The following is a 27475-nucleotide window of genomic DNA, read 5'->3' as shown; positions in this document are numbered from 1 at the left end:
GTCCCTGTGGCAGTGGCAATGCCCCCGCCCTGGGCTGCTCCGGCTCCATCCCGGCAAATCCCTGTGAATGAAGAGCAACAGCCCGTTACTCTCTCCAGAGGGTTTTTGGGGACAGTGGTCCAAGCTGAACCAGCCAGTGCCCTGAGGTGCCAAAGCAAGGAGGATGCCTGGTTCGGGCAGCGAGGCAAACCTCTGCCACGGCCACCCCTGCCCCATGGTCCCGGGGCCAAGCGACGGCGTCGGGCTGGGGAGTGAGGGGCCCTGTGCCAAAGAAAACCTCCTGTGAAGTCGAGCATTGCAGAGCCAGCAGTTGAGGGGAAAGCTGAGCCCTGCCAGCATCGGCCACTGGAAACGCTGGAATAGTGGCTCAGTGACAAAGCGCACCGGGAGGGGCTCCCAGAACTGCCCTCCATGCCCAGCGGCACAGCACGCAACACAGCCCCTTGCTTCTGGGCAAAGGGACGAATGGGCGGATGGGTGCCCTAGCAGCGTGGGTGCCTTGCACCATGCCCCAGCCCCAGGCAAGCCCTGGGGGATGCTGCAACCCCAGGGGATGCTCAGAAATCAAAGCAGGGCTGTGGCTCCAGCTGGAAACTGCCACAGGAGCCCAGGAGCACCCCACAAACCTGCTACCTTTGGAAAGGAGGTGTCAAAAACATTATCTCACACCCGGGCACCCGCAGGGCAGGCTAGGCCTGGCAGCCAGGCTGCAGCTAGACACAAAAGGGATGTCCTCTGCGATGGCAGGAGGCTTGCAGCTTCCTCCGAGGCTCATCCCAGCCAAGCTATGTCCTGCAGATGCCAATAACTCTCCTCAAATCCCCCTACTTATAACAAGGGCTTAACATCTTGCAACTTCTCCTTCAAGCTCTGCACAAAAATGAGGAGGCAGCCGTTCAAACCCGATGGCTGAAACAAGATTCCGCTGCTCTAATACCTGTTTTATTAAATGCAAGGGAGATGGGCAGAAGCCAGCAGGGCCTATGTCAGGATGGGGGCTCAAATTCCTGTCCTGGTTCAAAAGGTCGCCCAGGGTGGGCAATGTGGGGGCTGGTGGGCTCTGGTGGGCACACAACCTAACCCACCTCCAACTCAGTCACTGCCCACAGTGCCAGCCAAGGCATGGGCATGACCCTCCGCTTTGCTCTGCTTCTTTTTATTCTGGCTAAGCAGGGATGCCAGCAGGCTGGGCAAAGCACAGGCAGCATGGGGAGGCGGGGGGAGGATGGGAAAATTCCACCACGGTTCATCCCTGCTGCCCCCCCAAGATCAGCTGCTGAGCCATCCCATCTCAGCATGAGGTCTCAGCATCCTCATCTGTAAAATGGGCTTGAAGGGATAAACCTGCACCATCCCTACGGCAAAGCAACGTGGCTGAGATTCTGGGATGAGCCTGAGAAAAGGCTCAAGGGGGGAGCCAGGGCTGCCCCGCCAAGGTGCCCCCTCACCCAGCTGCTCCCCAGCCACCTCTCTCCCCTCCTACCCAACTCTGTAAACACATGACGTCTGTGGCTCACTGAGCCCGGCTTTCCTTTCTTCTTCTTGGGCTCATCCTCCTGCGGGAGAGGAAGGCAGAGCCGCCCGCCCGCGCCTCCTCCCAGCTGTGTAAATCTCCCCCCTCCCCAAGGAGGCTGCACAGATCCTGGTGATGGTGGTTAATGCAAAGCGTATGTGTCCATAATCCCTTCCCCCTCCTCCTCCTCCCAATGATGAGCTCATTAATGACCCCTCTGCAGACACTAATTAGAAAATACCATGAGCTGCAAGCGGAGGGAAGGCAGGCGGCCCTGTGCCCTGGCGATCCCACCCGTGGGTGCTGCGGGAGGAAGCGGGTGCCGGGGCGCGGGCAGCCCGGCTGGCCCCGGGGGTCTGCTGGGAGCATTGACTCCGCCACGGCCGGATGGAGCTTGGGGCAGTGGGAAGTGGCGGGGAGGATGCATGGCTGCTCCGTAGGCACATGCTGGATTTGTCTTGGCCCAGGGATTATTTACCCAGTCCCTTCGCTGGTTCCCATCCCCACCATATTTGCTATTAACTCATCTATTTTGGCAGGTGCAGGGCTGACCTCAAGCACGAGCTGAGCGAGCGGCAGGGCCTGGGTGAGCCCCACCGGCTGGTCCTGCCTCCAGCAGCAGAGCAGAGCTGCTGCCCGGCTGCTGGCCGCAGCAGGATGCGGCTGTGGGGAGGCTGTGGCTCGCCCCCAGCATCCCCAAACCCAACCCTCCCAGCCTCGCCTCACCCTGGCCTCCCCCAGTCTATGGATGGACCCATGGAGCAAGATTTTCTCCCAGCATGGAGCATCTTCCCTTGGCATCACTGCTGTGCAATGGGTCACAATCCTGCCCCCGGCAAGCCATTGTGGCGTGGGACATGTCTGCAGCTGGCTTGGTGTTCTGCAGTGCCACCATGGTCCCCTGGCAAAGAGTCTGGCGGGGTCAGAGCTCGGGAGGTGCCTGGCAAAGAAAGCCAGCAGGCTGCTCCCAAGGTGCCAGAGCTGTCAAGTGGCTGTGAGACGCTGGCATCCCGCTGGGAGCCCATCCCTCACCCAGGCAGTTGTGGCCGTCGTGTGCCAGGCGGAAGCCATCGTAGCAGGTACAGCGATAGTTGCCGGGGATGTTCACGCACTCGTGGACGCAGCCTGCATTGTCTTCTCGCTCGCACTCGTCGACATCTAGGGAGAGAGGAGGGCAGGAGAGCTGCAGGGCTGCTGAGCACAGCCAACCCGCTGCACCGGTGCTGCTCCCCATCTCCAGCATGGTTGCATCCCAGCTGACATTGTACCCTGGGATCTCTGCTTATTCCAGCAGGTCCCCAGCTCCGTTATCACCTACAGCATCCCTCCACACCCTGCGAGAGCATGCCTATCCTCCCCAGTCTAGACCCTGGACTTCCAGCTAACCCGCTGTCTTAAAGCCTCGCACAGGGCAGCATGCTGGGACTCACACGGGATTCCCCAAGGGTCGTGGGCAGAGCAGCTGGTCTCCATGGCAAAGCCTTGCTGTGCCTGGAGCGCGCTTTAATCCCTCTGTTATTTGTACTCAGCCCATCCTGACCCCGGACCCACTCCTAGCACAGCCGGGAATTTTTCCCCTGCCCCATTCCTGCTTTCTCGCTGCTGTTCCTCCCAGGAGCCCGTTTTCTTTCCATGCCCTACTCAGCTGCATATACCTCTATCTATATCTACATTTACATCTACATTTATATCTACATTTACACCTACTTCTACACCTATATCTACATCTACATCGATATCTATATCATTTCTATCCTACATCTTATTTCTAAGCTTCTCATGTTTTATCTGCTAACCCAGTTCTGCAGCCTCTGGGTTGGAAATCCTGCAGGAAAAAAAGTTCAACTTTGTTTAAAGCAAGCCCCAGGTGACCCGCCCCACCCTGGGACTGGGCAGCCCCCGTCTGCAAATACAGCTCTTTGCAGAGCAGGGGAGGGACCATGACGGCTGCCACCGCCACCAGCAAGGACAGTCACATTCTCCTCCATCCCCACGCCATGCAGGGTCACGAAGCCAGGATTTTGGGGCAGAAAAGGGGAATAAAAGGTTTAGCAATGGGCTGGGGTAAACCAGCAGCCTTTTTGCAAGGGCTGGGGACATCACTGGCGATCCACTGGGGCTGTGGCAGGCGGAGGGGCTGGGGCTGCGGCGGCGTGCCTACCTTTGCAGTGCTTCCCGTCGCCTGTGTAGCCGGACTTGCAGATGCACTTGTAGGACTTGGGGGTGTTCTGGCAGATGGCATCGATGTGGCAGTTGTCGGTGCCCTCCACGCACTCGTCCACATCTGCGAGGGGAGAGGCAGGGGGGGGCGATGGAGAGAGCTGGGGGGAGCTCTACCCCATCTCCCCACAGGAGCCACCACCCCAGGTGATGAAACCAAGTAGCCCTCTGGCTCTTCAACTGGCCCACGAACCAGAAAGGCTCGAAGGAGCCACACTGGTGCTGTGCTCCTCAGTGGCTTCGCTGGACCCAGCCCTGATGCAACAGGTGATGGGCTCGCTGTGGGACACGCTCCCGAACAGCACAACCTGTGTCCCCACTCTCGTACAAGCCACCCTGAGACTCCCTGACCCCTTCATGTGTCTGATGATAGGAAACACAGCTCCGGTGCCCGTAGTCCAGGCTGGAGCCAGCCCAGGCAGAGGTGAAAGTCTCTGTCTCCAATTAGCCGCTTCCTGAGCCGACCAGTCACCCAAATAATCGTCATCGCTTTCTATTCTTAGGCGCAGAGGAATGTGCATGAATTAGCAGGGACCGCACTAAATAAACCTGGGAGCCGGGAGCGGGAAGCAGGAGGGAGAACTGGGAAAAACATCAAGGCTTCCTTGGGGACACAGCCAAAATCCACGTCCCCCCCATCCCCCTTTGCCCCTTAGCCACTTAGGCAGGATGCAGCGCTGTGGTACCCAGAGCATCACATCCAGGGCACTGCACGCTGGTGATGGCCTCAGGTGGTGATGCCTGAGGGTTTGGCATGGCAGGAGGCCGTGGGATGGAGGTTTTTGAGCAAGAGGCTGCTCACCTGGCTGCCCTCTGCCTTCCCCACACAGGCAATAAGGGAGGTGGGGTGCCCCAGAGCGGGCACATCCCCCTCTCCGGCTGTCAATGCCTGGCAGTGGTGTAAGGCAGCTGGGGTTCCCCGGGGTGGGGGAGGCAGTGGCTGAGCATCACCTGCAGCCCCTCAGGTATGGGCAGGGCTCCCACAGCACCCCAGGCTCCCTCATCTAACTCCCCAGACACATGGGGAGCATCAGTGCTGCTCCTGGGGGGGTCCACCTCCACTGCCTCCCCTTGGGATGGGGAGGGTCTCACCAGGGAAGGAGGATCTGAGGGACCCTCCAGCATCCCTGTACCCCCTAAAGAGGAGCCGCAGGCTACAAGGCTCTCAGCTGCCTTTAAAAAGCTGTTTTTCAGCAGGCCCAAGAAGTGAAGAGCTCCAGGAACTCCTCAAAGACATGAAACATCCCTGCAAGCCGCAGGCGGGCAGCAGCCCCACCAGCCCCTCCAAGAGGGGGGTCACGGCCACAGGAGCGCTGGCCTGAGCCCTTTGCCGGCCACCCCGGTGGTTTTTTGCTGGGAGATGTGAGTCACCCGGCCAGGGGCAGGAGAGCTTTGACTTTGCACCAGGGAGGCGGCACGTGCCTGCACATTGTATAAATATTTACAGCCCGCATTCATATTTGTTATTTGACATTAGCCATGGCCCGCGGCCACCACGGCCTCCCTTGGGCCATTAATCACCAGCTGGAGGCTGACCCACTGCGGTGGGGGTGACGGAGGGATCGCACGGGGGACTGGTACCCCTCTCCTAGCCAGCACTGTCACCTCCAGCACCCCTGGCACCAGCCACACTGCCACCACAGTGCGACCACCCCAGCACCAGATGGCATCCCCGGGGAGAAGCTCGCAGCCCACCCTGTGCCAGCGTTCCCGTGGGGACTCGGTGGGGGCTGTTGTCCCTTCGAGGAGCTGAGCGTGGCTCTGGGTTGGTTCCTCCCCAGCCAAACCACACATTTGGCTGCAAACCCCATCCCCACCCTGGGGCACGGCTGCCCCACCGCACCCCTGACCCACCTGCAAAGGCCCTGTCCTACAGACTGAAAAGTGTGTGCAAATAATCACTGGTGGAAAAAAACCTGCCAAAGCCACAGGAGTGCAGAGCTCACTCCTTCCCAACCACGTTTTCAGGCTTAAAAAGCCTTTCGTCATCGGCGAAAGTGGCTCCATCGCCGGTGAGTGCGGCATCACAGCCTGCAGCAGCTTTGCCTCCGGCTCCAGCACCCCTCGCTGGGGTTTTGGGTGGGATGCGGCACCGGTGGGAGGACACGCATGGGGGACACGGAGCACTCGCCACTTTGCAGGCAGCGATGTGACAGCAACGACGCTGATGCCGAGTCCAAGATCGCCTGAATCTGCAAATGCTGGTCCTGACCCCACGTGGTTTGGAGACCCCCTCAGCGCCTCCCCCCTGCATTATAAATCACATCTCGATGCTTCGAGTCAGCGGTGCCAAGGGGAGAGCTGCCGGGTCCCAGCACCCAGGCACCCACCCTGACGTCCAGGTGAGAGCCAGCACCCAGACAGTACAGACCATTCCTCGACACCCATCTCCTGCCCTTAAAACCACCCAAAACATGAAGCATCCATCAGACCTCACATCACTGAAATTTTCCCAGCCTCTTGCCAGAAATCTCACTTTTTGGGGGGTTTTATTTTCTATTTCTTTTTTCTCCTGTGCCCTCAAGCTCAAGACAATGAACAGTGTCTGCACGGCAGAACACAATGCCATGCCTTTCCCACTCGCACATGTATTATTATTTTTTTTCTATCTTTTTTTTTTTTTTCTTTCCATTCTGTAACTTCAAAACTTCTCTAACTTTGGAAAGATTACACAGCAGCAAAAGTACAAAAGAAAACATTATAAATTTGCCACTCTGTAATTTTTCCAAAGCTGGACACATTCTGAAAGGTTACAGGATTATAAAAAAAAAAGGAAAAAAAAGGGGAAGAAAGTGTGTGTGTGTGTGTGTGTGTGTGTGTGTGAAGAGTGAATAAATACCCTCTTCAGCACTCCAGGAGCCATCCCAAGATTGGCAAAGATCCTAATTTCAGAATGCTGAAATTTTGGCTCCTAAGAGGTATCCTTCAGCAATGATGTAGTGAATTGAAAAACAGCCCTCTGAAAAACTAAATTTTTGCTTTTTTGTCAAGACAAGCGGCATTTTCCCACGAAAGGGAAGGTTTGCCATTGGGACAGCCCACTTTTCCCGCAGGAGAATTTTCTCCACCCCAAAAAATGCCTGCGGCCGTGCTGCAGGTGCTCCCAGCTGCCGCCAAGGTGCGAGGGATTTCATTTTCAAGCCAAGCGAAGAGCAGGTTTTTTTTAAAAAAAATCCTTATTGATGTTCCCATCCCTTTCTGCTCTTGCACACTCCTCGCTGGGGTTTGCCCGGCCCGTTGCCCTGCTCGCAGGGACCTTTTGAAGTCCAAGTTCTGAATCCCGGTGGGTTTTTTTGAGGGGTTTGCCAGGCAGGACTGCCTGCATCCCTGCATCCCTACAGCCCCTTGCTCCCCTTCTTGCACAAATAATTAGATGCCCCTTTTTGCCCAAAGTTGCCTGAAGTGAGCCAAACTGGCTGGCACAACTTGGTGCATCATGCCCCAAATCCCCAGAACTGGGGGATTTTGTGCCAGGCAGGAACTTTAATTTTGCTGAAGACGCCAAGTGCTGCCAGGGACCCAAGGTCTTGCCCACGTCCAGCGGTTCCCGCTCCCTGCCCAGCCCCACCTCCCCGTCCTGCTGCGCTTTGGGGCTAATTAGGGCCCGTCAGAGGGCAAGAGCATCCTCGGCATCGCCGCCACGCCGCGCCGGGGGGTTTGCGGCAAAGGGCAGGAGGCTGTGGCGCTCGCCCCGCGCTTCGGGCAATGTTTTTTATTCCGTTGTGGGTGGGATTTTCCAGCGCTGGCTGTTGGGCCCCGTTCCGCTCCAGCTGCAGCTTTATTCTCCATTTCAAAGGCAGCGGAGGCAGACAGTTTCAACGCCACTGCCATTTCGAGCGTGCCAAAAGCAGGGGGACAACCAACCCCCCCGGGACTGGCGTGCACCCACTGGCGAGGCGAAGGGCTGTGACCGAGGCCGGTGCGGGAGGCGGTGGCAGAGCCTGCGGGCACCCAGGTCCCATATTTGTGCCCTGCTCTGCGGTGTCACGCCGCCAGCGAAATGTGAAAGTGAGTGGGGGGATAAAGCAACAGCTCGTATATTTTTAAAGCCTGGATTGAGGCTCTTTCCTCACTTCCTTATTTTGTTTTTTTTTTTAAAAATAATAATACAAGATGGTTTTATCCATAGGCTGAAAATCCCAATAAATTTGGGGACGGGGCCGAGACAGGGCAGAGAAAACCTGCCAGAAACCCCCTAAACAAACAAAACCACCATCCTTTTTCTCTCTTCTGCAAGCGCTTCAGCTTTTTCTTTCAAATTAATTTTATTCTTTATTTTTATATAGGCATATATATTAACAGCCTGTCTGTATAGGGATGTGTGTGTAGCTGTTGGCAGACACGCGGAGTTTCCACTCGGCCTTAATGCCAAATTAAAGCTTTATAACTTCAGTAGCTCTTTTTACCAGGGTATTAATAACCACCTCAGACACTGTGGTGCAGTTTATTAATCATTTGTTCACCCGGGGAGCTTGCGAGGGTGACTCGTGCGGCGAGACGGGTGCAGGGCACGGCTGCGGGCAGTGGCATCCCACAGGGAGGGCTGGCGAGAGGGGAGGAAGATGCTCTGCGGAGTGGCTTTTTGCAAATTGGCCAAAGATGTGTCATCTGAACTCAAGATCCTAACCCAGGTGCTCGGTGATGGCTTGTTGCCATGCCAGGGATGCTGTACCGGGGATGCCGTGCCAGGGATGCCATGCCAGCGGTCCCTGCGCGGGTACACACGCTTGGGTCGGGTCAGAGGGAATGTTTGCATCGTACTGCATGATGGGGACCCCTGTACCAGCCCCACAATGTCCCACACATCCACCCAGCTCTCCCGAAAGCAGGTGGGATCCAGGAGATAAGAGCTACAGCACTTGGCCCTGCAGAACAACGGAGCACTGCTGAAGGACAAGGATGCACAAGTAGCAGCAAGGACCTTTGGGGGGTTCCCAGCCTGGTGGCCCCATACCCCCATATCTGGACCTTACTCTACATCCCTTGCCTGGGTTTTGCTTCCTCAAAGCTGGCAACACCCCAGAAGGGGCTTTCTCCCCTCCTCCCCCCTCATCATTTCCCACTCCCACAAGGGCAGAGTCGGGTTGAGGTCCCCATCCCCTGCACCAGCCAGGATTATTCTGATGGATCCCAGGATCCACCACCAGCAGATCCTGCATCCCCTAGGCTGGCAATGCTCCCTCCATCCTCAGCCCACCTCCTTGTGCCAACCCTGGTCGCTTTGGCTCAATTCAGCAGTGATTTCTCCAAGGAGGGTTTGATGCTCCACGCTATCAGCGTGTTCATCTCCCTGGGGAATCGTCATTGCTGTTGTTGCTCCTTTGGCTTCTCAGGCTGACCAAGCCTTGCCTTAAAAAAATGTGTTTGTTTTCAGCTTTGGGAGCAACAATCGCAAGATCTCCAGCGGGGAAGACGGCCTCGCCAAAATGCAGCCGGCCGGGCTTCCTCTAGCACCGCGAGACAGAGCAAACTTTATTTGCCATCCCAGGCTTCTCCTAAAGCCTCTCGGGGGACTTATAATTTTGAAAGTGAAGGTTAAGGTTATTCATGCATACTTTTTTCCTAAATGGATTACTCCAGTGTGACCATCTGCAAAGGAAAAATCTATATAAAAGAAAAAAAAAAGCAAAAACTCCTGAGTCCTGAGCAGTTTGGAGACAGCAATACATCTCCGCTCTGGAAGACTCAAGGTGTCTGAATATTTATACTCCTGTTGGCAGTTACAAAAAAAGTCTTCTTCCCTCCTTCCTACCCCCCCCCTCCCCTTTTTAATCTCGGTACAGGCATGTTAGACGCCCTCAGTCAAAGATCTCCTTTGAACTGCTGTATGTTGAAATGCTTACAGTTTTACATTTCATATTTCAGAGGGGTGGAGGGGACAGGCACAACAGTCGCACACTGTGAATGCATGAGAGGGAGGAAAGCAGAGGCCAAGGGGGAGGAGGTTCAGCAGAGATGGGAGGGGAATCAAACAGCATCTCCACACTGCAATTGGAAAATTTTAGACTCCTAAAAAAAAAATATTAAAAAAGAAAAAAATTATTCCTGGCAGCGTAGGCTCTGCAGGTGCATCCACCGAACCCAGCTCCGTCCTGGGGCAGCCGCACAGCACCAGCCAAAAGGGCTGGTGTTACCCACAGGTGACCATCGAACTGCGCTGGGGCCGTGGTCCCACTCAGGACCCTGCGCTGGGTGGGTGACTGTGGCTGCGGGAGTGCCAAGGGGCTGCAAGGTGGGGTGCTGAGGTCCCCCGGGGTGACGCTGCATCTCCCTCTCGGGCCCGTTTTCCTGGCAGCATCCGAGGAGATGCACAATTTGGTTGCAGGAAGAAGTGGTGAATCCTGGGACGTGTCCCCAGTTACGGGGGGCAAGGCTGGATCTGAGTGGTGCCTGGTAGGAGAGAAGGGTGCAAATCTGCCAGCCCTTGGGCTCCATCCTCCCCAGGGCACGGGAAGAGACCGGTGCCAGCAGACAATGGGCAAGGGCACCGGTTCTTCTGCCCACCAGGCTGTGAGATGGATGATGGGGTGGCACTGGGGGTGGCATTATCTGTCCAAAAACCAGGGGAGCCATGGGGTCGGCAGCAGCTTGGGGCCGTTGGGGCAGCTTGGCATGGGGACCACAGGGAGACCTCATCCCAGATGAACACGTCGGGCGTCTCTCTGGGTTTATTTGGACTTATATTGTCAGTTCTCCTCTTGAAAGCTTTCCTAGCCCTAAACCAAGTCCCCCAGTAAACCCCCAGAGAGCCAGGTCCTCTGACAGACACTCTCTGGGCCCGGCGGGTGGCTCTGCTAAATCCTTCCTTCCCTACAGACTAAACTTTCTGTGATAATTCAGCACGAGAAACGAGTCGGCAAGCTCTACCCACGGTGCTACGTTATTACAGCAAAACAAGTCCATCCGACAGCACAGGAGCCGTCCCCAGCCTGTGACAGTCACCTGGCAAGGGTGGCTGTTCCCTGAAAGGGCAAAGGCTTCGGTCAGGGCGGAGGGGTGATGTGCACCCCATCCTTGGGGCATCACCTCACAGATGTGGAGGCGATGCCTGATGCTTTTCAGAAATAGCCTAGAAGCATGCCCCAGGTGCAAGGGTGGCTTCGAAGAACTCAGTGACGCTTATACACGCGGAAAAATGGGTGATAGTCGGTTCCTAGTAAAAGTACCGTTTTTATCTGCCATCGATGATGCCGGGTCCATGAGTTCAGCCCCATCCAAAGAGGAGCGGGTCCACCCCTGCCCAGAGCCCTCGCATCCCTGCGGGCACCAACCTTCACCCCTCAGCAGCCACCCCCCCCTCACCACCCAGAGAACCCCAGCAGCAGCTGCAAGGATTAACTCCCTATTACAACCCCCCCGACTGCAGAGTGGCCAGACTCCCCCCTGGCTCTGCTCGGTGCCTTTGCCGGGGGCCGGGAGGAGCCAGCACCGTCCCAGGCATATGGCGGGTGATGTACCCCGGCGCAGGATTGAGCTCACCTCTCTCCACCCCCACTCCACCCCTCTCCTTCCCCGAAGGGATCTGTCAAGTCTCTGCACGATGGAATTTTACTTTGCTATTTTAATGCAATTCTGGCTCAGGCTTAAATGGAACTGGAAACCAAAAGGCCTTAATAAATAAATATTATGATAAGAAATGAAAGCAATGCATACACTCAAGATAATTTGAGGGGGGATAAAAACCTAAGCATTCCTTTCTATGCCTAAATCATAAAGCCTTACGTTGCTTTCTTACCAAACCTTTGCCCTGGAAAATCTCCCCGTGCTTGCCCAGACTGCCCGCCTGAAAAGTTGCCTATTGTTTTAAAAACACTTTAAGGCAGATAAGACAATAGCCTTGAAATTCCTTCTAACTTTGTCGGTGACAGGGCTCAGGGCAACCACGCGCGTGGCTGAAATACGCCGACAAGAGATCTTTAAATGTATCCTGTGCTCCTATATTTCATTCACACTCTATTTAATCTCGCCGTACGCATAAACATGCAGCTACTACAATAGCAAGAGCCAAAGCTGGTTTTGATAAATCTTACATACTGTTAAGCGCTATGGAAAGGGGAGGTGGGGGGGACGGGGGGAAGAGAAAAACCAACAGATTGTATAGATAGTGGTGAATTAAGGAGAAAAAACCCCTTTAAGACAGCCAACAGGATCATGCACATAGGGCTGTGTGTGTTTGTGTGTGCGCGCGCACTCCTGCGTGTGTGTATAGAAAAAAATCTGAGCTAAATATAGAGGTGCTACAGAAAACCTAAGGTATAGATAGACCATACATAAAGCTACATGTGTACATTTGTGAAGGGGAAACTCTGGCTCGATATGGGGGTGGTGAAACAGAAAAGCCTGAAGTTGATAATGATGGGACATACCTCTCTTTTCTAGAGATAGGGAAAGAGCTCCCGTCTTTTTCAGGCTTGGCTGTGTTCACCTACCCGAAGTTTTCCAGCCCTATAGCACAACATTTGAGATTCAACCCGCGCCTGTGTAAAACACACAAACGCAGATGCGACCTCCCCGCATTAGACACCCGCTCCGCCGTCCCTTCCCTGCAGCCCAGCCCCAACGGAGCCCTCCTCTCCCGCACCGCCGGGGGTGTTATCCCCATCCCACAGACACCGCCACCCCAAAACCAGCAAAGCCCCCCCAGGCCCCTCCAAACAGCAACATTTTCCCTATGATGGGTGCAGACTGGTTTGCCCACCCCAATTTTCTGCCTCTGCACCCCCCTGTCTCCAGATAAGAGTCCAAACCATAAGAAAAAAAAAAAAGTGCAAGAAATGCAACTCATTCAAGAGTTTACAAAATCCCAATCCCAATCAAAGGCAGTAGGCAAGAATATCTGCAAGCAGCGTTTAAACCCCCCTCCACTATTTGTTGTTATTGCTGCTAATTTCTCCAGCCTGCGTATAAAATCCCAAATCTAAAGAGGAGGTCCGGCTGCCTAACCCACACATCAAACAGCAAACCTTCAAGCTGGGAAGATTTTCTCTTACCTTGACTGGCTTTATTTGCCAGCGTGTTTCCAGAGTGGAGGAGAAAGAAAAGGATGGAAAATCCAGCAATCTGCAAAGCTCCCATTGCAATCCCAGTCTGCATGGAGGAGTGGGGGCAAGAAGGGGGGATTTCTAGTGCTTTAAAGGAAACAAGAGGCTGAGCATGCGAAGGGAAACCAAGAGGAGGAAGGGGCTCTCTTCTTGCCGTGTGTGAGACAGAGGGAGGGAAGGGAACTGAACTGATGGAAAAAGCTGCTCTGGGTTCAGTTTGGGGCTCTTGGTGTTGCTAAAGAGGAGAGAGTGAGGGAAGGAGACCCAGGGCAGTTGGAGGAAAGTGGACTCTACCGCCCTCTCTCTGGCGGCTGCTCTGATCCCTTCTCCTTTTTTTTTTTTTTTTTTTTTTTTTTTTTTTCTCTTCCCTTAAATAATCCCAGCCAATTCCAGTTTTGCAAGAGAGCAGCAGCAGCAGGAGCAGCAGCGCTGGAGGGGGGAAGCAGGCGCCTTGCCCTGGTGCTGGGGACCTGAGAAAGGGGAGTGGAAAGGAGAGCCCCATCCAAGCAACGCCCTTTTTCTCCCAGCCTTTCTCCCAGCCTTTCTTTCTTTCTATTTGGCTTTGGTTACTCCTTCCCGGCTCCCCCCCTCGCACCCCCAAGGCTGGGCTTTGCCTGCAGGAATTTACAGTCTGCGCTGGAGGAGAAGGGCCAGTAGCCATGGAGACTGCTTCCCTGGGAGCAGGGAGGTCAGGCGGAGACCATGGGCGATCAATGCATCAATGCAAAGCCCCCCGCAACCCCCAGACCCACCCCGCACCTCGCAGCCCCTCGGCCGGCCGAGGGCTTGGGGTGGTGGCCAGGGGAGGGGGGAGCTGGGGGAGGCGTATGGCATGGGAAAAGGCACTGGGTGGAAAAGAAAAGGGGAAGGAAAAATAGATATCAAAGGGGAAAAAAAAATGAAAATAAAAAAGACTTTGCAGATAGCACGACCTGGCTGGGCTTGGCGGCTGTTGGGGTGCTGGGCTGGTGGAAAACAGGACCAGAGGGGAGCAATGCTCGCAAGGGAGAATTGGGAGGGGGGACTGGAAATAAGGGTGGAGGGGGGAAGAAAAAGACCTTTCTGAAATATTCAGGGTGGGTTTTTTTGTTTGCTTGCAGGAGCCTCTTCCAGCCTGGGGGTGCAGGGGGACCCTCTGCCACACCCCGTGACCATCCCAGCGCTGGGAGCCACTGGCACTGTCTCTTTTCCAGGGTGTTTCTGCTCCCTGAGCCAGGAGAGGCATTGCCAGCCAGGGAACTGCAGCGGGGGATGAGGCTGGGAGCCCGAGTGGGCCCGGAGGACGGTGTGGCAGTGGTTCCACCTGTCCAGGGACGTGAGGTCCCATGAACCCCCTGCCCAAGGAATCATCCTGTCCATGGGATCATCCTGCCCATGGGGTCCTCCCAGCCTGCCACGGTGCCCCTGCAGCCCCTCGTATCCCCTTTTGTCCTAATAACCCTTAGAGATACAATTAAAGGGGCTGGAGGTGATGGAAAACATCCAGCCAAGCCAAGGTACCCGCTGTTGCCTTGCTGCAGAGAGGAGGGGAGGGACAGATGCCGGGCAGGAGGGTGCAGAGTGGTGCCTGGGTCTAGTTAGGCTTTTCCTACAAAAACCCACAGCCCTTGGGGTGCTTTCATGGGACTGGGACCGTCCCCAAGGGTGGAGGTTCACGAGAACAGGTCTGCTTTAGCCAGGTCAGATGCAGTGCCGCCAGCCCAGGAGAGCAGCAGGCATGGGAACCAGGAGCTCACCCACACACCGGGTCTTTCCAAAGGCAGAGGCCAAGGGCAAGGCTCTTCCTCCCCATCCTGCAGAGCCATCCTGCACCCACACAGCTCTGCTTGCTGCCAGTGGGTGCCCCACGCAAAGCGTCAGGGTCCTAAACCCATGCAGGAACCCACTCCTCTCCAGAGGAGCAGGAGGGCTGGCATCAGCCGAAGGACAGATGCACAGACATGCCCGTTACACCCAACACAAATCTCCAACATTCAAATTCACGTTCACACGGTGGCCACAGGGGAACCCGGAGCCAGGAGAGTCTGCACAGCTCTTGACTGCTTGGGCTGGCAGCTCGGGGTGAGGCAGCTTCCAGCCCACCACAGCTCAAAGGGGCTTCTCAACAGGGACAACTGGCTCTGCCATGGCCCACTTGGGTATGAAATCCAGCGGAAGAGCACTTGCATGGACACAACCAGCCCCAATACCTCACAGCACATCTCCCTATGCTATTGAATCAAACCAGTAATATAAAACCATCCCCAGAACAGCCAGGCTCTAGGGTAGCCTGGAAAGGGGAAAAGGTGCAAAAATTATTATTAAAGTTATAAACAAATCTTCTATATAAAAACATGAATGCAGAGGTGTCATCATTAGGATGTATCAGGAGAGGACCACGACCCACCAGAGGGAATGCCATGTCTCCTGGCTCTCCTGTCAGCCCCAACCTGGGCCAGGAGCTCCTGGGGACGAAAGCTGCTCGCTCCTCTTTGTGTGTGGTGCCGAGCAAGAAGGGGCTCTGGTCCTTACAGCCAGGTCCTGGCACAAGCAGAGAATGTTGCTCGTGGGATGCCACCATCCTCCCACAAGCATCGGCTCGGCAGCCGTGGCACCGCATTTCTTTCGGGGCTGGGATCTGCTGTGTAAACACAAGTCTCTCTTACGGCTGCTGTAAGAGTCAAAATGGAAACTCTCTGCTCACTTACGCTGGTGGATCCCTGTGTCCAGCTGCCGCACCTATGAGCGGGACATGCTCACATCCCATCCTGTGATCCTTTATCATCATAACCAGACAAAAACTAAACAGTCCTCCTTTCCCCACCCCACCCCCCTCTAAACCTGTCTTCTAAATCTGGAGACCGATCTCAAGGCACAAGGGACAAGATCTTCAGCAATGTTGATTTATAACCGAGCTTCTAAATTACAGGTTTACGCATTAGTATAAACACCCATAAACCAGCCTTAAATACACAGTATCGTATGTAATCAAAACGCCAAAACACCGGGCAGCCACGTGATGGCACAGGGGGACGAGCAAACTTCTCGCACACGCCTGGACTGCTTCAGGAGGGACAGATCTCCAGCCAAGTGCTCCCAGTTAAACCAGTGCCTTCCACTGGGGGGTGGATCTCACGTTTGAAGGCAGGTCCTCTGACAGCAGCATTGCCGATGTCACGGGGAGCGAAGGGGCTGAGCTCCATGTCTCGTGCCTCCAACGGGGTTGTGAAGCACCACAGCAAAGCAGCAGGGTTGGGGTGAGCTGGTGATGTTCAGAAACTCCCTAATAAAATATATAATCTTACTTTCTTCCAAAAGCATGCCCCCTGGTTGAGCAAAGAAGAGCTGATGGAGGTCCCAGGGTTGTGCATGCTGCGGTGCCCCTGTGAGCGCAGAGCCATCCCCCTGCCCGGCACGCAGATGGGGAAAGACAGGCAGATGGAGATTCCTGAGATCACACAGGGAATCCGGAGGGAGGGCCATGAATCACACTTAAATCACCTGCAAGACAGCCCGGTGTTTCGGCCCTGAATGGCTCCTTACCAGCTCCTGCTGCCATGGCGCGGGGCTGGCACGGATCCGTCCCTGGGAGCCCTCTCCGGAGCCCTTCAAAGGCGTTGGGACAACCCTGCCAGCCTAAGCCTCGTGTGCACACGCGTGTGTGTGTGTGCACGCGTGCATTTCAGGCAGGGAAGGAGGTGGCAGGACTCTCCTCCCCGCTGCCTCCACTCCCCGTTGTGCACTTCTGGGCAAAATCCATTTGCTTTGGCTTCATGTAGGGCCAGAAGATTCGGTCCATTGTGCTGCGACGCTGAAGAGCCGGCAAGGAATTGTCAACCATGCTGAAACGGTTACATGGGGAGTAATGAAAATTTACTGCACCCTGCTCCGGTCCCTAGCCAAGAAATAAAAGCAAAAGATCACAACAGGCATTTTTTTAATTTGAAGCAAAATTAAAAAAAGAACTTATCCGCACTTAGAAAATAACAACCACATCCACAGATCAAAGCAGCTGTTCTCCTCTCATTCGGGGTTTTAAGAGGTTTCTGCAGCTACAGAGATGTTTACACAGGGAGAGAGATACATACATTGTGCTGTCTTGATGCTGCCTCTCCCCCCTTCATCTGGCAAAACATTCCCTGGGAGGCGATATGAGGTCATTCCTAGACCCTGCGTTGTTTTCCTCAAGCTGCAAGGCTTCGGGGCAAGAGGCAATTCATTTCCCATTAGCACACACACATTTGCACTTGGAACCCTCCCATGTACATTTTGCCGAGGGAGCTCGGGGCGGCCGGGGGACCAGCCCTTGCCAGCTTGTTATTGCATTCCCGGAGGGAATTCCAGCAGCCGGGGCTGCCGGGAGGGTCAGCAGCTCCAGTGAAGCCACTGGGAAGGGACATGGAGCCAGGAGGCGAGCTGGCATTTTCTGCAGACTGGCATCTTCTGCAGACCAGCCGTAATGTTTCTGTGGCTTCCACCACTTTTATTACAAGAGGGGCTGAATAGCTCTGGGGAGCACTAATGGGCTGTAAAAAGCTTTTTCCCCTCTGCCTCCTTGGCTCAAGCCCAATTCAGAGCAGCAGTGAGCCCCGCTCCAGTGCTCACGCAGGGACGGAGGTCGTGGGAATGCACCAGGGCAGACTCTCCTTTCACCTCTTGGCATCAGCACATTGGTCCATCCGCTCCATGGGCAGTGCCCGCTTCAGCAAAGTGGACAAATTCTGGCTTGTGAGCCACCTTGTGCTATCCATGCAAATGAAAAAAGCTTTGAAACTAGACTTCCCTGTTTCCAGCATGAATTTAATGCCATATGCTATGAATGAGCCGCATCTTCAGCTCTGACCGCATGTATTTTCGCATGATGCTTGGGATAAAAGGGTTTTCTGAGGCTGCACCAGAAGCCGCTGAGAAGTAATGGACCATAAAGGACCTTAGGGATTGCAGAAGCAGCTATTGCATCAGGCAGGGATACTGGAGGAAGAAGAGGCCACAATGCTGCGAATCAAGAGATTTCCCTTCCCCTCTGGTCCACGAGGACCAGAGGCACAATGCTGCCAGTCCAGGGCAGGATCCGACCTCTTCGCTGCATCCAGAGCAGCCTGCACTGGAGTGATTGATGCTGGTACTGTACCCCACCGCTGCACGCTGGAAGGAGCTGGCTCAAGAAAACAGCGGTTGAGACGTTTCGATGCCCTAACGAGGGGTGTGGTCTACAACTTGGAACAGAATAGACTATTTTTAAAAATGGAGAGGAAAACACTGTATTCCCAGTCATACGCCAACATCCCAGGCTCCAGCGACTCAGCCAGTCCCCATCACCAGCTCCTGGCTACATCCCTCATTTCCCCAACCTACAATTTTATCAAGATGCCTCCAAGGTGGGTAAAAAAGCACCGAGTCCCACTAAATGACTGCCTGTCACCCTGTGACACCTTTTTTCCAGTGTCACAAAGCTTCCCAAAACGCTGCGTGCGGAGAAAGCCCTTGTTTGTAATTCCCAGTTTGCAGCAGGAGAAGGTGACACACGCTGAGGTGAGGTGACTTACCCAGCGTCACCGGGAAAGTCGATGGCAGCGCCAGGAATAGCCCCGTTCCCAGCTAACCACTAACCACACTTATCCCAGAATAAGGGTCCCTTTTTCCAGCTGAATTTATAAGAGCTTTCCAAGTGACATAAGCTCTTACAGAAATAGGCAGGCTTTTATTCCAGAATAATTACTGGGAAATCGTACTAGAGCACGTATAATTACACCGGTGTCGTTGCTGCTGGTGAGTCGGACCCCGTGCCACTGGCGGGCTGGCTGCACGCTCCGTATGGCTTTTATCTCGTCCTGCTTTTCCATGTGCATGTGTATGTCAAGTGGCAGATAGTCGGGATGTGGATGGAGAAGGAAGGGACTTTGGGTAGAAAGGAAAGCGATAAATCACTCTTTAAAACTCTGTTAATTGTTATTTCCCATCGAAGATACCCTGATAATAGGTCTCACAGCTACTGAAGTCAAAAGGAGTCTTTTGGGGTGCGCTGAATCACACCCCAGAGGGACTCAGCAATGCTCTGTGCGTCTGCTTCCAGTTCACCCCAGGCACAGCTTTGGAGCAGGTGTTTTATTTTAAATGCATTTTATGTCCCACACAGGTAAAATCAAGCTCAGAGTTCAGGCTGAGGCCTGAAACGCATTTCTGACATAAGTTGTTGGAACACATCATGCTTAATGAAAATAAACTCCCAGCATTTATCAGGTGTTGATATGTCTATATATTCAGCCGGAGCGCTATCTGCCAAGAACGGGGCTGCCTGCTCTGCCTGCCGTTGATCCTGGGGCTGGCATGCCACGAGCAGGCAAGGGCTAACTCGGCACCAGTGACACCACTTTAACTCCAGGACCCAGACGCGCGTGTTTAAAAGTAGCACTTCTCTCCTTAAAATAGTTTATGAATCTTACTCGGGGATAAATCCAACACCCCCGAGCAGAAGGAGACCTATTAATTCCTGAGTTTTTTCACGCTGTAGTAAAGCAGCGATTTTATTTGCCCGCCTTGTGTAAGATGTCAGTCATTTTCCCACTTGCATTTCCATCTACAATTTAACAAGGCAGCAGTTTATTTCCAGAAGCCCCAGCCAGACCCCAGCCAACTGCGTCAATATTTTGTTGCTTACACAAATGCCACCGTTAGAGTCAACACCGCGTTTTGGGGGAGGCTTTTTTCTCTCTTTTTTTTTTAAAAAAGGGTTCCTCTGGGATGATGTATGTATAGCTCTTAAAATACTAAGGGTAATACAAGCCTTTCAGAGCGGCTTACCTGGGTGCAGAGGCATTGCTTTAAAGAATGAAGCACACTACTCGAGGGCACTGACCTGACCAAAGGCATTTGCTAATTAATTCATTCTTCCAAGAGACTTAACTGCCTCTTGCCTTCGGAAACCAATGCAAACCCGAGCCAAATCCAAATCCTGTCGGAAAACACGGAGAGACCCTTATTGACTGCAGAAAACTTCAGAGCCGGGAGCTGGCTCCTGCTCGGCCGGGCCAGCCACGGAGCGACGGCGCAGGGCAGCCATCCAATTCAAACTGGCCGCTTCGCTCCCTCCTGCACGGTTCCTCGGTGCTGCTTTCAGGATAGAGGAGGGACACAGAGCCTGGCTGAGATAGGCGATCCCCACCTTCCTCAGCCCCATCCTGCGATGCTGTTTTGGGGTGTCCCCCCTATGCTGCAGCAGCGGCAGGGCACAGGCTTACCCTGGCTGTTGGCTTGTCTGATGGATGCTCCTGCAGTGCGCACTGTCCTGTTGGCTTTGGCACACTCCCCTGAAAACCTCTGGGGGTTTTCTGGTCCAGTGTGAGCTCAGCACGACAGGTTCGTCCCTCCATCCCAGCCTCCTGAGCGTTGCTGCCGAGCCACAGGGCTCTTGAGTTCCCCCAGGCACCTCCCTGCGCCCTTGCCCAGCAGCACCTCCAAAAGCTGGGTATCTTAACCCTGCACATGGCTAAAAGGTCTGACAAAACCCCAAGCCCAGCACAAGCAGAGGAACAAGGGGAACCCAAAGAACAAGGTTCCCCCAGCATTGCCAGCTGGGAAAGCCCTGCAGGATCTCCTCTGTGATCCTGCACCAGACCAGTTTCGCACAAGAACAGAGCGGCCTTAGTGTGTCAACAAGCCCTAAACACCCGAGGGCAGCTGGAAGTGAGTTGCCATTATTATTTTTTTTAATTTAAAACGAACTTCTTAACCTACAGGAAAGTAAATGTTCTTCTAGGATGGCCAAGAAAACCACGCTGGGATTTTCCAAATGGGTATGACTGACTGTTTATGAGCAGAGGCTTCCAAACGCAGAAATAAATGGCTTGCTCTCAGCAGGTTTTCCTTTCTATATTTACCCTCACCTGAAATGAACATTATTGCACACTGCAACATTTATTCCCTCTGATCAGGGGAGCAGGCGAAGAAACTAACCAGCCGCAACACGTCAAATAAATTGTTAATCTGCTGTTTGCGCTGGGGCAGGGGGAGGAGGGAGTCCCCTGGTTTTTGGGCAGCGCCCAGGTCCCGCTTACAACTTCCATCCCAGCTCGGCAGGAGCGCTTTGCTTTCCTGCTGCCGCTTGTGGCTGCTGAGAGCCGGAGCCGGGTCCTGCGTGGAGCTGATCTGTTGGTCCCCGATGGGTCTCCGGTCCCCTCCCTGTGGCACCCAAGCATCCCTGACCCAGGCAGCTGGTGGGAAGGGCTGCTCTCCCCATCGCATGGGAGGAACCGAGCTTCAGGGTGCAAGGACCTGCCTGAGGCAGCGCAAGAAGCCCTTTGCAGGGCAAGAAAGTGCACCCAGATGCCAGGTGAATGCACAAAGATAAGACAGCCCTCTCCAAAGCGCTGGGCTTTGGGATCCTCTTCCATGAGTCCCATTTTCTACACTGGGTGTTTCTCTGCCTGTTCTCAAGGTGGGAAGTCCCTACAGACGCAAAGGGGTGATCCCTCCCAGGGACAGATCCCCGGCAGGCATGAACCGTCCTGCTGACAAGCAAAACGGCCATAAAAGACCTAAAAAGTCCTTCTTGACAAGGGGCCCGGGGGGGACTGAGCCATTGCAAACCGAATCTTAACACAAGGCCGGCCACTCAGCTGTAAAATCTCTCCTAATCCCAGCCCTGGGGAAAGGAGAGGACGGGGAGATCACCTGCTTCTCCAGGACGTCGCCCACATCACATGGCTCCCTGGGTCACGCTCGCACCCACCACCACCTTCAAATCTGGGCTTGACCTCCAATTTACCTTGAAGTTCACTAACTAATTGTGCCAACCACTTCGGCACGCCAGCCAAAAATGGGGTTCACATCACCCCAGTGAGAACAGGGGGATTAATCCTCTGCCAGAGGAAGCCAATCAGTCATTAGGGTATGTGGGTGCTGAGGGTGACCCTGGAAGGGACCCCCTGGACTTGGGCAGCAGGGATAAAAACACCCTTCCTCTGTTCACAGGGCTCGCAAGTACTCAACACCAGGCAGGACCTGGCTTTTCTTTTTTCCAGCTCAAACTTTTCACTTTTGGAAAAGTCTGTCCTCATAAGAATAGCTGAGCAAACGCTTCCCCAGCCAGCCATTCCAAGAGCATTTGTGTTAATCCAGATTAATGAACATAAAGCAATTTAGATAAACCGCATTAAGCCAAAAACACCTTTGAACTTTTTTTTTTTTTTTTTTTGGATCAAAATCCCTCCCTGAGCGCTGTGTGTGGTTTGGGCCTCCCCGTACCGCAGCTTCGCCAGAGCCGAGCTCTTCACTGAGCAATAATTAAGTAAAGTCAGCAAATATAAGGATTACCCAGAGCCAGTGGCACCGGCAGTGAACCAGCACTTTGCATGCAGAGCCTGAACCCAATTTTGGGTCTGGGGGTGTCCAACAGGGTGAGACGGTACAAGGAGCATCTCCCCAGTTCTGTGCACGTCTCCCAGCCACAACACCTGGGCTCTGGCCAGGCTGCCTACGTGACCATGAGCCAAACCCCTCCAAGCCTCAGTTTATCCAGCACCAACCCATCCCCTAAGTACACGGATGACGAGATGAGTCTGAAATGCCCCGAAATGGGGTGCTGGCCACGGGCGGCTGGGCAGGACGGGTGACGGTTCGCTCAAAGTGGCCAGTTCCCCACAGCTCGGACACACACACCGTGACTGCGGCAGTGACAGCCAGCTCATGCATATGGGATGTCTCATGGAAAAGATCATGCTCTGGCTTAAGAGGAGGGAATTAACAGATGCTGTAGTCGTCGGTGAGGCATGTGGTGTGTTACAGGCACGTAGCACCTTGCACATCCATGCCACAGCCATTGCTGCAGCAGACACTTGCTTCACCAAAGGACTCACGAACCGAAATTGGGGGCTACAACAGCCCCAACATCCAGCCATCCCCTCACCTGGACAAGGCGGACAACACCACTTCGTTTGCCTGCAGGGAAGCTGCAAGCTCCACAGGATCCAGCCGCTTGCCCACATATTTACACCAGCATCCAGCACAGAAACAATCCTAACCTTGTCTGGTGCCCCAGGAGCTCCTGTAAAAATAGCTTTCCTGGCTGATAGGGCAGAGGAAAACTCCTGTCTCCAGCTCTCCTCTCCATACCCTCCCAAAACACCTGCTAGCACTTTCTGCCCTCCGCCCTAATTGCCTCCCTCCCAGAAGGTGAATTTCTAACACAGTCAAAGCCTGTAGGCTCTGGATTCCCTCATTTTTTGGAAGAAGGGGGCTGTAACACCAACTGGGCTTTGCCTTTTCTGTTGGGACAGGGTTTATTTTTTGCAAAGAGAGCCTGCCATGGCTGGGCGGCTGCTTGCAAGCACTGTGCTCTCTAAGCTCCGCTCCCAGGTGATTTGGATCAGGATACACCAGGAAGTTTGCTTTCAGCTGCCTCCGTCGGCGCGTGGGTGTGCAAACAGTGACCAATTTCACTGCCGGTTCGACTCTTTTTTAAATGGGGACGTTCACATTCATCGGGCTTGAAAAAACAACGCCATCTTTTAAACAAAAAAATCCATTTCCCCTTCCATCAGCTGTGGCCACTGCCGAAGGCATTACTGTTTGAACAAGTGGGCCCTCCCCATCCATGGCTGCCTCACTGTGCCTGGTGGGGCTGTGCTGGTGGGTTTGCAAAAGCGCAGCCATTCCACTGCTGAGGATGCTCCAGCTGCGGAGCTCTCTCTGCTCCTGCCAGGAAAATGGGAGCTTTTTTGGAAAGCTGAGTCCTCCCCACTGGGCTGTTTTTGCTTTCTTAGGGGAGTTGCTTGAACCGGGGCAGAGACACACGGGCTCTCCGCGGCACATTGTTGATGCTGTCAGTGATGCAGACAGGTTCACAGCTCGGCTGGTCCCTTTCCAATGTGATCATCAGGGTTACAAATTTCTGAGGCAATAAAAGGGCAAATTGGAAACGTCCCTATGGAGTTTGCTCCCTGACACTCAAGCACTCACCCTGAAAGACTCAAAATCCCAATTTCCTCTGTTGGGATTTCAGATAGATGGCTTGGCTAAAATAAATGAGATTAATCTAATCAGAGAGATGGATAGAGCTCATTAAAACAGTAGATTAAAAAAACCCACCCTGCCTATTACCAGTGTTCCTGAGGTCTTCTGCCTTTCTGGCAAGTTAAAGCCACCCAGGAATTGGATTCCCTTGCAGAAATCTGCAGGAAATGCATTAAAAATACATTCTGCTATTACAATTCTTCATGTCACTAGCCACTTGGGAAAGGAAATGAATGCAGGGCAAATGCATGTATATTTAAATACATACAATTGCCTCCTCTGGGATCAGGATTTATAGGCTGGGAGTGGTGGGCCCTGCTCTGAAACAGAGACAGACAAGAGCAAATTGAAGTCACCTCAAGAACTGTGCTGTTTTATTCTCTATAAATGCTATTTCCCCACCCTCAGCTTCCTCGCATGAAGCTGAGGATCAGAAAGGAGCAGAAGCCAGGTCTGGCATTGCACAAAGCTGAATGGGGGGCACTGGGGGGGGAATTCCTGGACAGGATTTGGGCCAGGCTGGTCCCATAATGAGCTTTAGTGGTGTTATTTCTCATGATCATTCCTTTCCTGTGCACAAGCCACCTGCCTGCCCCTTCCCGTGGCTTTGAGCAGAGCAACCACTCTCCAAAGCCTCTTTGTGCCCCTGCTCATGGGTGCAGGAGCTTGTTGGGATGAACCTGTTACGTGGATGCTCCTGCATGTGCAAACATGACCTCTGCATCACATGCACAGAGCCCTGTCGCCTTCTCCTTGCAGAAGCTGCCAAGAGCTGCTCTGGTTACCTCTCTGAGGCATCGCACATGGGTTTTTTGGAAAATTTCAGATAATAATTGTCAACTTGCACACTGAGCAGACAGCCCTGCTTCTGCCCAGGGTCAGCCTGCTGCACAGAGACACATGTTCTCTGTTGGAAAAACAGTTAAAACTAAAACCCCAAACCAATCAAAAATTGTATCCACCTGCAGAGTACAGAGAAATCAGTGCTAAGACCCTTACCACTTGACTGCGCAGCCCCTCTGTGCAGGAAAAGGTGAATTCCCCCCAGGGCTGGGTGACCTGGCAAACCCCACATGCCGAACGGGCCCTGCAGTGCTTCAAGGCAGAGGAAAGAGCCATCTGCGCTTCAGGACAGACGGCTTTCCCAGCTCGTTCCTCAGCGGTGTCTACCCCCAAGACAAGGGCCAGTCGCCATCTGATGTAGCTGCAGCGCTGCCCCAGCCAAGCAGTTTTCCCATTATTGCTTTTTGATGGGATGATTTTTACAGCTCCCCAGGGGCTTGAGGAAATCACTGACGGTTTAAGGAGACCACTCCAACGCAGCCTTGTGCTGCAGATGTACAGCAGGATAGCCGTGGTTTCAGGCTATGGCTAACCCCCAGCATTCAATCATTTATGACAGCTAAACTGGTTACAACTCATCAGCTGAGCTGCGTTAATTGCACTCGTGGCTTGCTGCAAAGCCATGGCAATGATGGTAGCTCCAACCACCTTTAAACCCACCTGGGATACTTTCCTCTGCAAAGGCAGCAGGCTGAGGGAGGGAGCTGCAGTGCTGTTCATGCAGCCCAGCTGTGAAGCTGTAACTAATTAGGAGCGGTAATGGGGTTGTCCGTCCCCACACAGCATGCCAGCCCTGTGCCTTTCATCCTCTGCATTTCGCCAGCCACAACACCCAGACATCTTAAGCGTTTTGCAGACTTTGGAAGACGGAGCTGTGCCAGGACTGTTTTACGAGGGGCGGATCAAGGCCTCGGCTCCCCAACGGGCTGGCTCTTGTGCCCGTCCCTTGCACACACAAGGCTGAGCACAGGTCACCGTGCCTGTGGCTCCAGAGCATGGTGGGACACCAAGAACCCCCATCCCCTGCCCCACGGTGCTCCCAGCTCCTGCCCCCAACCACACAGGTGTCTGCTGGTGGGTGCTGTTGGATGCTTAGGAAATAATAAGTCATCCCAGACTGGATGTTTTGCCCCACAGAAGATTTAACCCCGATCCCAGTGAAGTCAGGGGGAGGTTGTAACAGTGGAGTCAGCCACTGCTTTTTGGGCCCACCAGAAAGAAAAATGGGTAAAATCAGGTGAATAAAGTGCGTGAGAAGTGCGCTGCAGCTGCTGCAAACCCAGCAGTGCTCTCTGGAGCCTCTCCGGCTCGGCAGAATCATCTTTTTCACATCATTCCCTCTGAAATGTCTGAGTTTAACACCCCGGCAGTTCACAGGCGCTAAACCACGGCCCCTCACAGGCTTCAGGGAGGCAACGGCTCTGCCCTCGCCGATCCCCGGACAGCAGGGCGCAGGGGAGCTCCTGCCCTTCCCCGGGGAGCGAGGGCAGCCGGGCACCATGGCCGCCTGCTTGGCTCGGGGCTCGCTTGGTGAACCCAGGCCTCCCAAACCGTTCGCTGCTCCCACCTGTGAAACGCATCGTGGTGGTGTGGCCAGGCGTCCCGCGACCCCCAGGCCGCGGATCCCCGGGGGGCGGCAAGCCCCTTCCCTCAGAGGGAAAGGCGGCGGCCTCGACGCCTCACAGCGAGGCCTCTCCCGGCCGTCCCCCCTCGCTTCCAATGGGAGAGCCCCGCCGCGCCACCTCGGCACGGCGCCTGGCGCATTCCATTCGCGAAGAAGGGGGGCACAGGACCCCGCGGCTGCGGCCCGTTCCCGCTGCGGGGCGGCCCACCGGCGCCAGTGCGGAGGGGTGCTCGACCCGCCGGGCTCCCGTCAGCGACGCCGCACCCGGCAGGCGGTGGCTCTGCGCGGCACCCCGCGGAGCGGCTCCCGCTCTCCGGCGCTGCCGCGGTGCGGCCACCCTGCGGGTGGGCGCGGGACACCCCCGGAGAGAACGGCAGCGGTCCCGGCGCCCCCCGCCCGCCGCGCCGTGGTTCGGTCCCGTTTGAAGGTGCGGCGGGCTGGGGCCGGCCCGCGCCGCGGGGGTAACGATGGCTGCCGAGGGGAGAGCTGCTGCCCCGGGTCCCGCCATGGCCGAGCCCCAGCCCGGCGCCGGGCAGCCCCCGTGGGAGGACGGCGGGCCCCGCGGCGAGGAGCTGCCGGCCCCCGGCCCGCCCTCCGGTACGGGGAAGCGGGGGCTCGGCGGGGGAAGCGACGGGGCCGTGGTACCTGTAGGCCTCGGGGCGTTCCCTCAGCCCTGCCGCCGCTATTCAGGTGTGCTTCCATATGAACGTGTGACTATGAAATCCACAGGGAATGAAGCAGCGGCGCTTTCCAGCCGTGCAGCCGCCTGGCCGCCGTTCCCGGCCGTCACTAGGTGTCAGCCGCGCTCCGCGGGAGCCCCGGGCCCGCGTGGGACCGGCCCAGGGGCCTGGGGGTGGCCCTGGGACCCCTTGCGCTTGCAGAAAGCGAGGCATCTCGCCTATAAACAAATCTGCACGTTTTCACCTTGTCACTTACCAGTTCGGTAATGTTTTTTAAAAAGTCCTCTTCCCTCGCCAGGCCGGGGTTAGCGTTTCTGCTCTTACTGGCTTGGATTCTGCTTTTCTCCAGAACGAGCTGCGGGAAATAACCGATGACATTTCCAAACTGGCCATTGTCCACGAAATTACACTCAACAGGGACCTCAAGCTGTAAGAGGCCAGCTTTTCCCCAGACAGGTGTGTGCATTGATTATTTTTTTATATATATATATACACACACACGTTATTTTTTTTTCAGGCTTGGCTTCTCTCTGTCACATTACAGAAAACGTGAGAATGTGGAAAG

General features: G+C 54.8%; 1 protein-coding gene across 1 annotated transcript in view; it reads right to left on the bottom strand.

The window, feature by feature from the left end:
• Positions 1-12826, bottom strand: part of SCUBE3 (signal peptide, CUB domain and EGF like domain containing 3) — a 36631-nt gene extending 23805 nt beyond the window's left edge. The window contains exons 1-3 of the mRNA XM_040616566.1: positions 12724-12826; positions 3675-3797; positions 2546-2671 (exon numbers count right to left, since the gene is read on the bottom strand). Of these exons, the coding sequence (XP_040472500.1) occupies positions 2546-2671; positions 3675-3797; positions 12724-12826 (352 nt within the window). The remainder of the gene's footprint in view (positions 1-2545; positions 2672-3674; positions 3798-12723) is intronic.
• Between the last annotated feature and the right edge of the window lie 14649 nt (positions 12827-27475).

This window comes from Falco naumanni, chromosome 17, assembly GCF_017639655.2.
Source record: "Falco naumanni isolate bFalNau1 chromosome 17, bFalNau1.pat, whole genome shotgun sequence".
In the NCBI taxonomy this organism is placed as follows: Eukaryota; Metazoa; Chordata; class Aves; order Falconiformes; family Falconidae; genus Falco; species Falco naumanni.
This window is presented reverse-complemented; position numbering and strand designations above follow the sequence as displayed.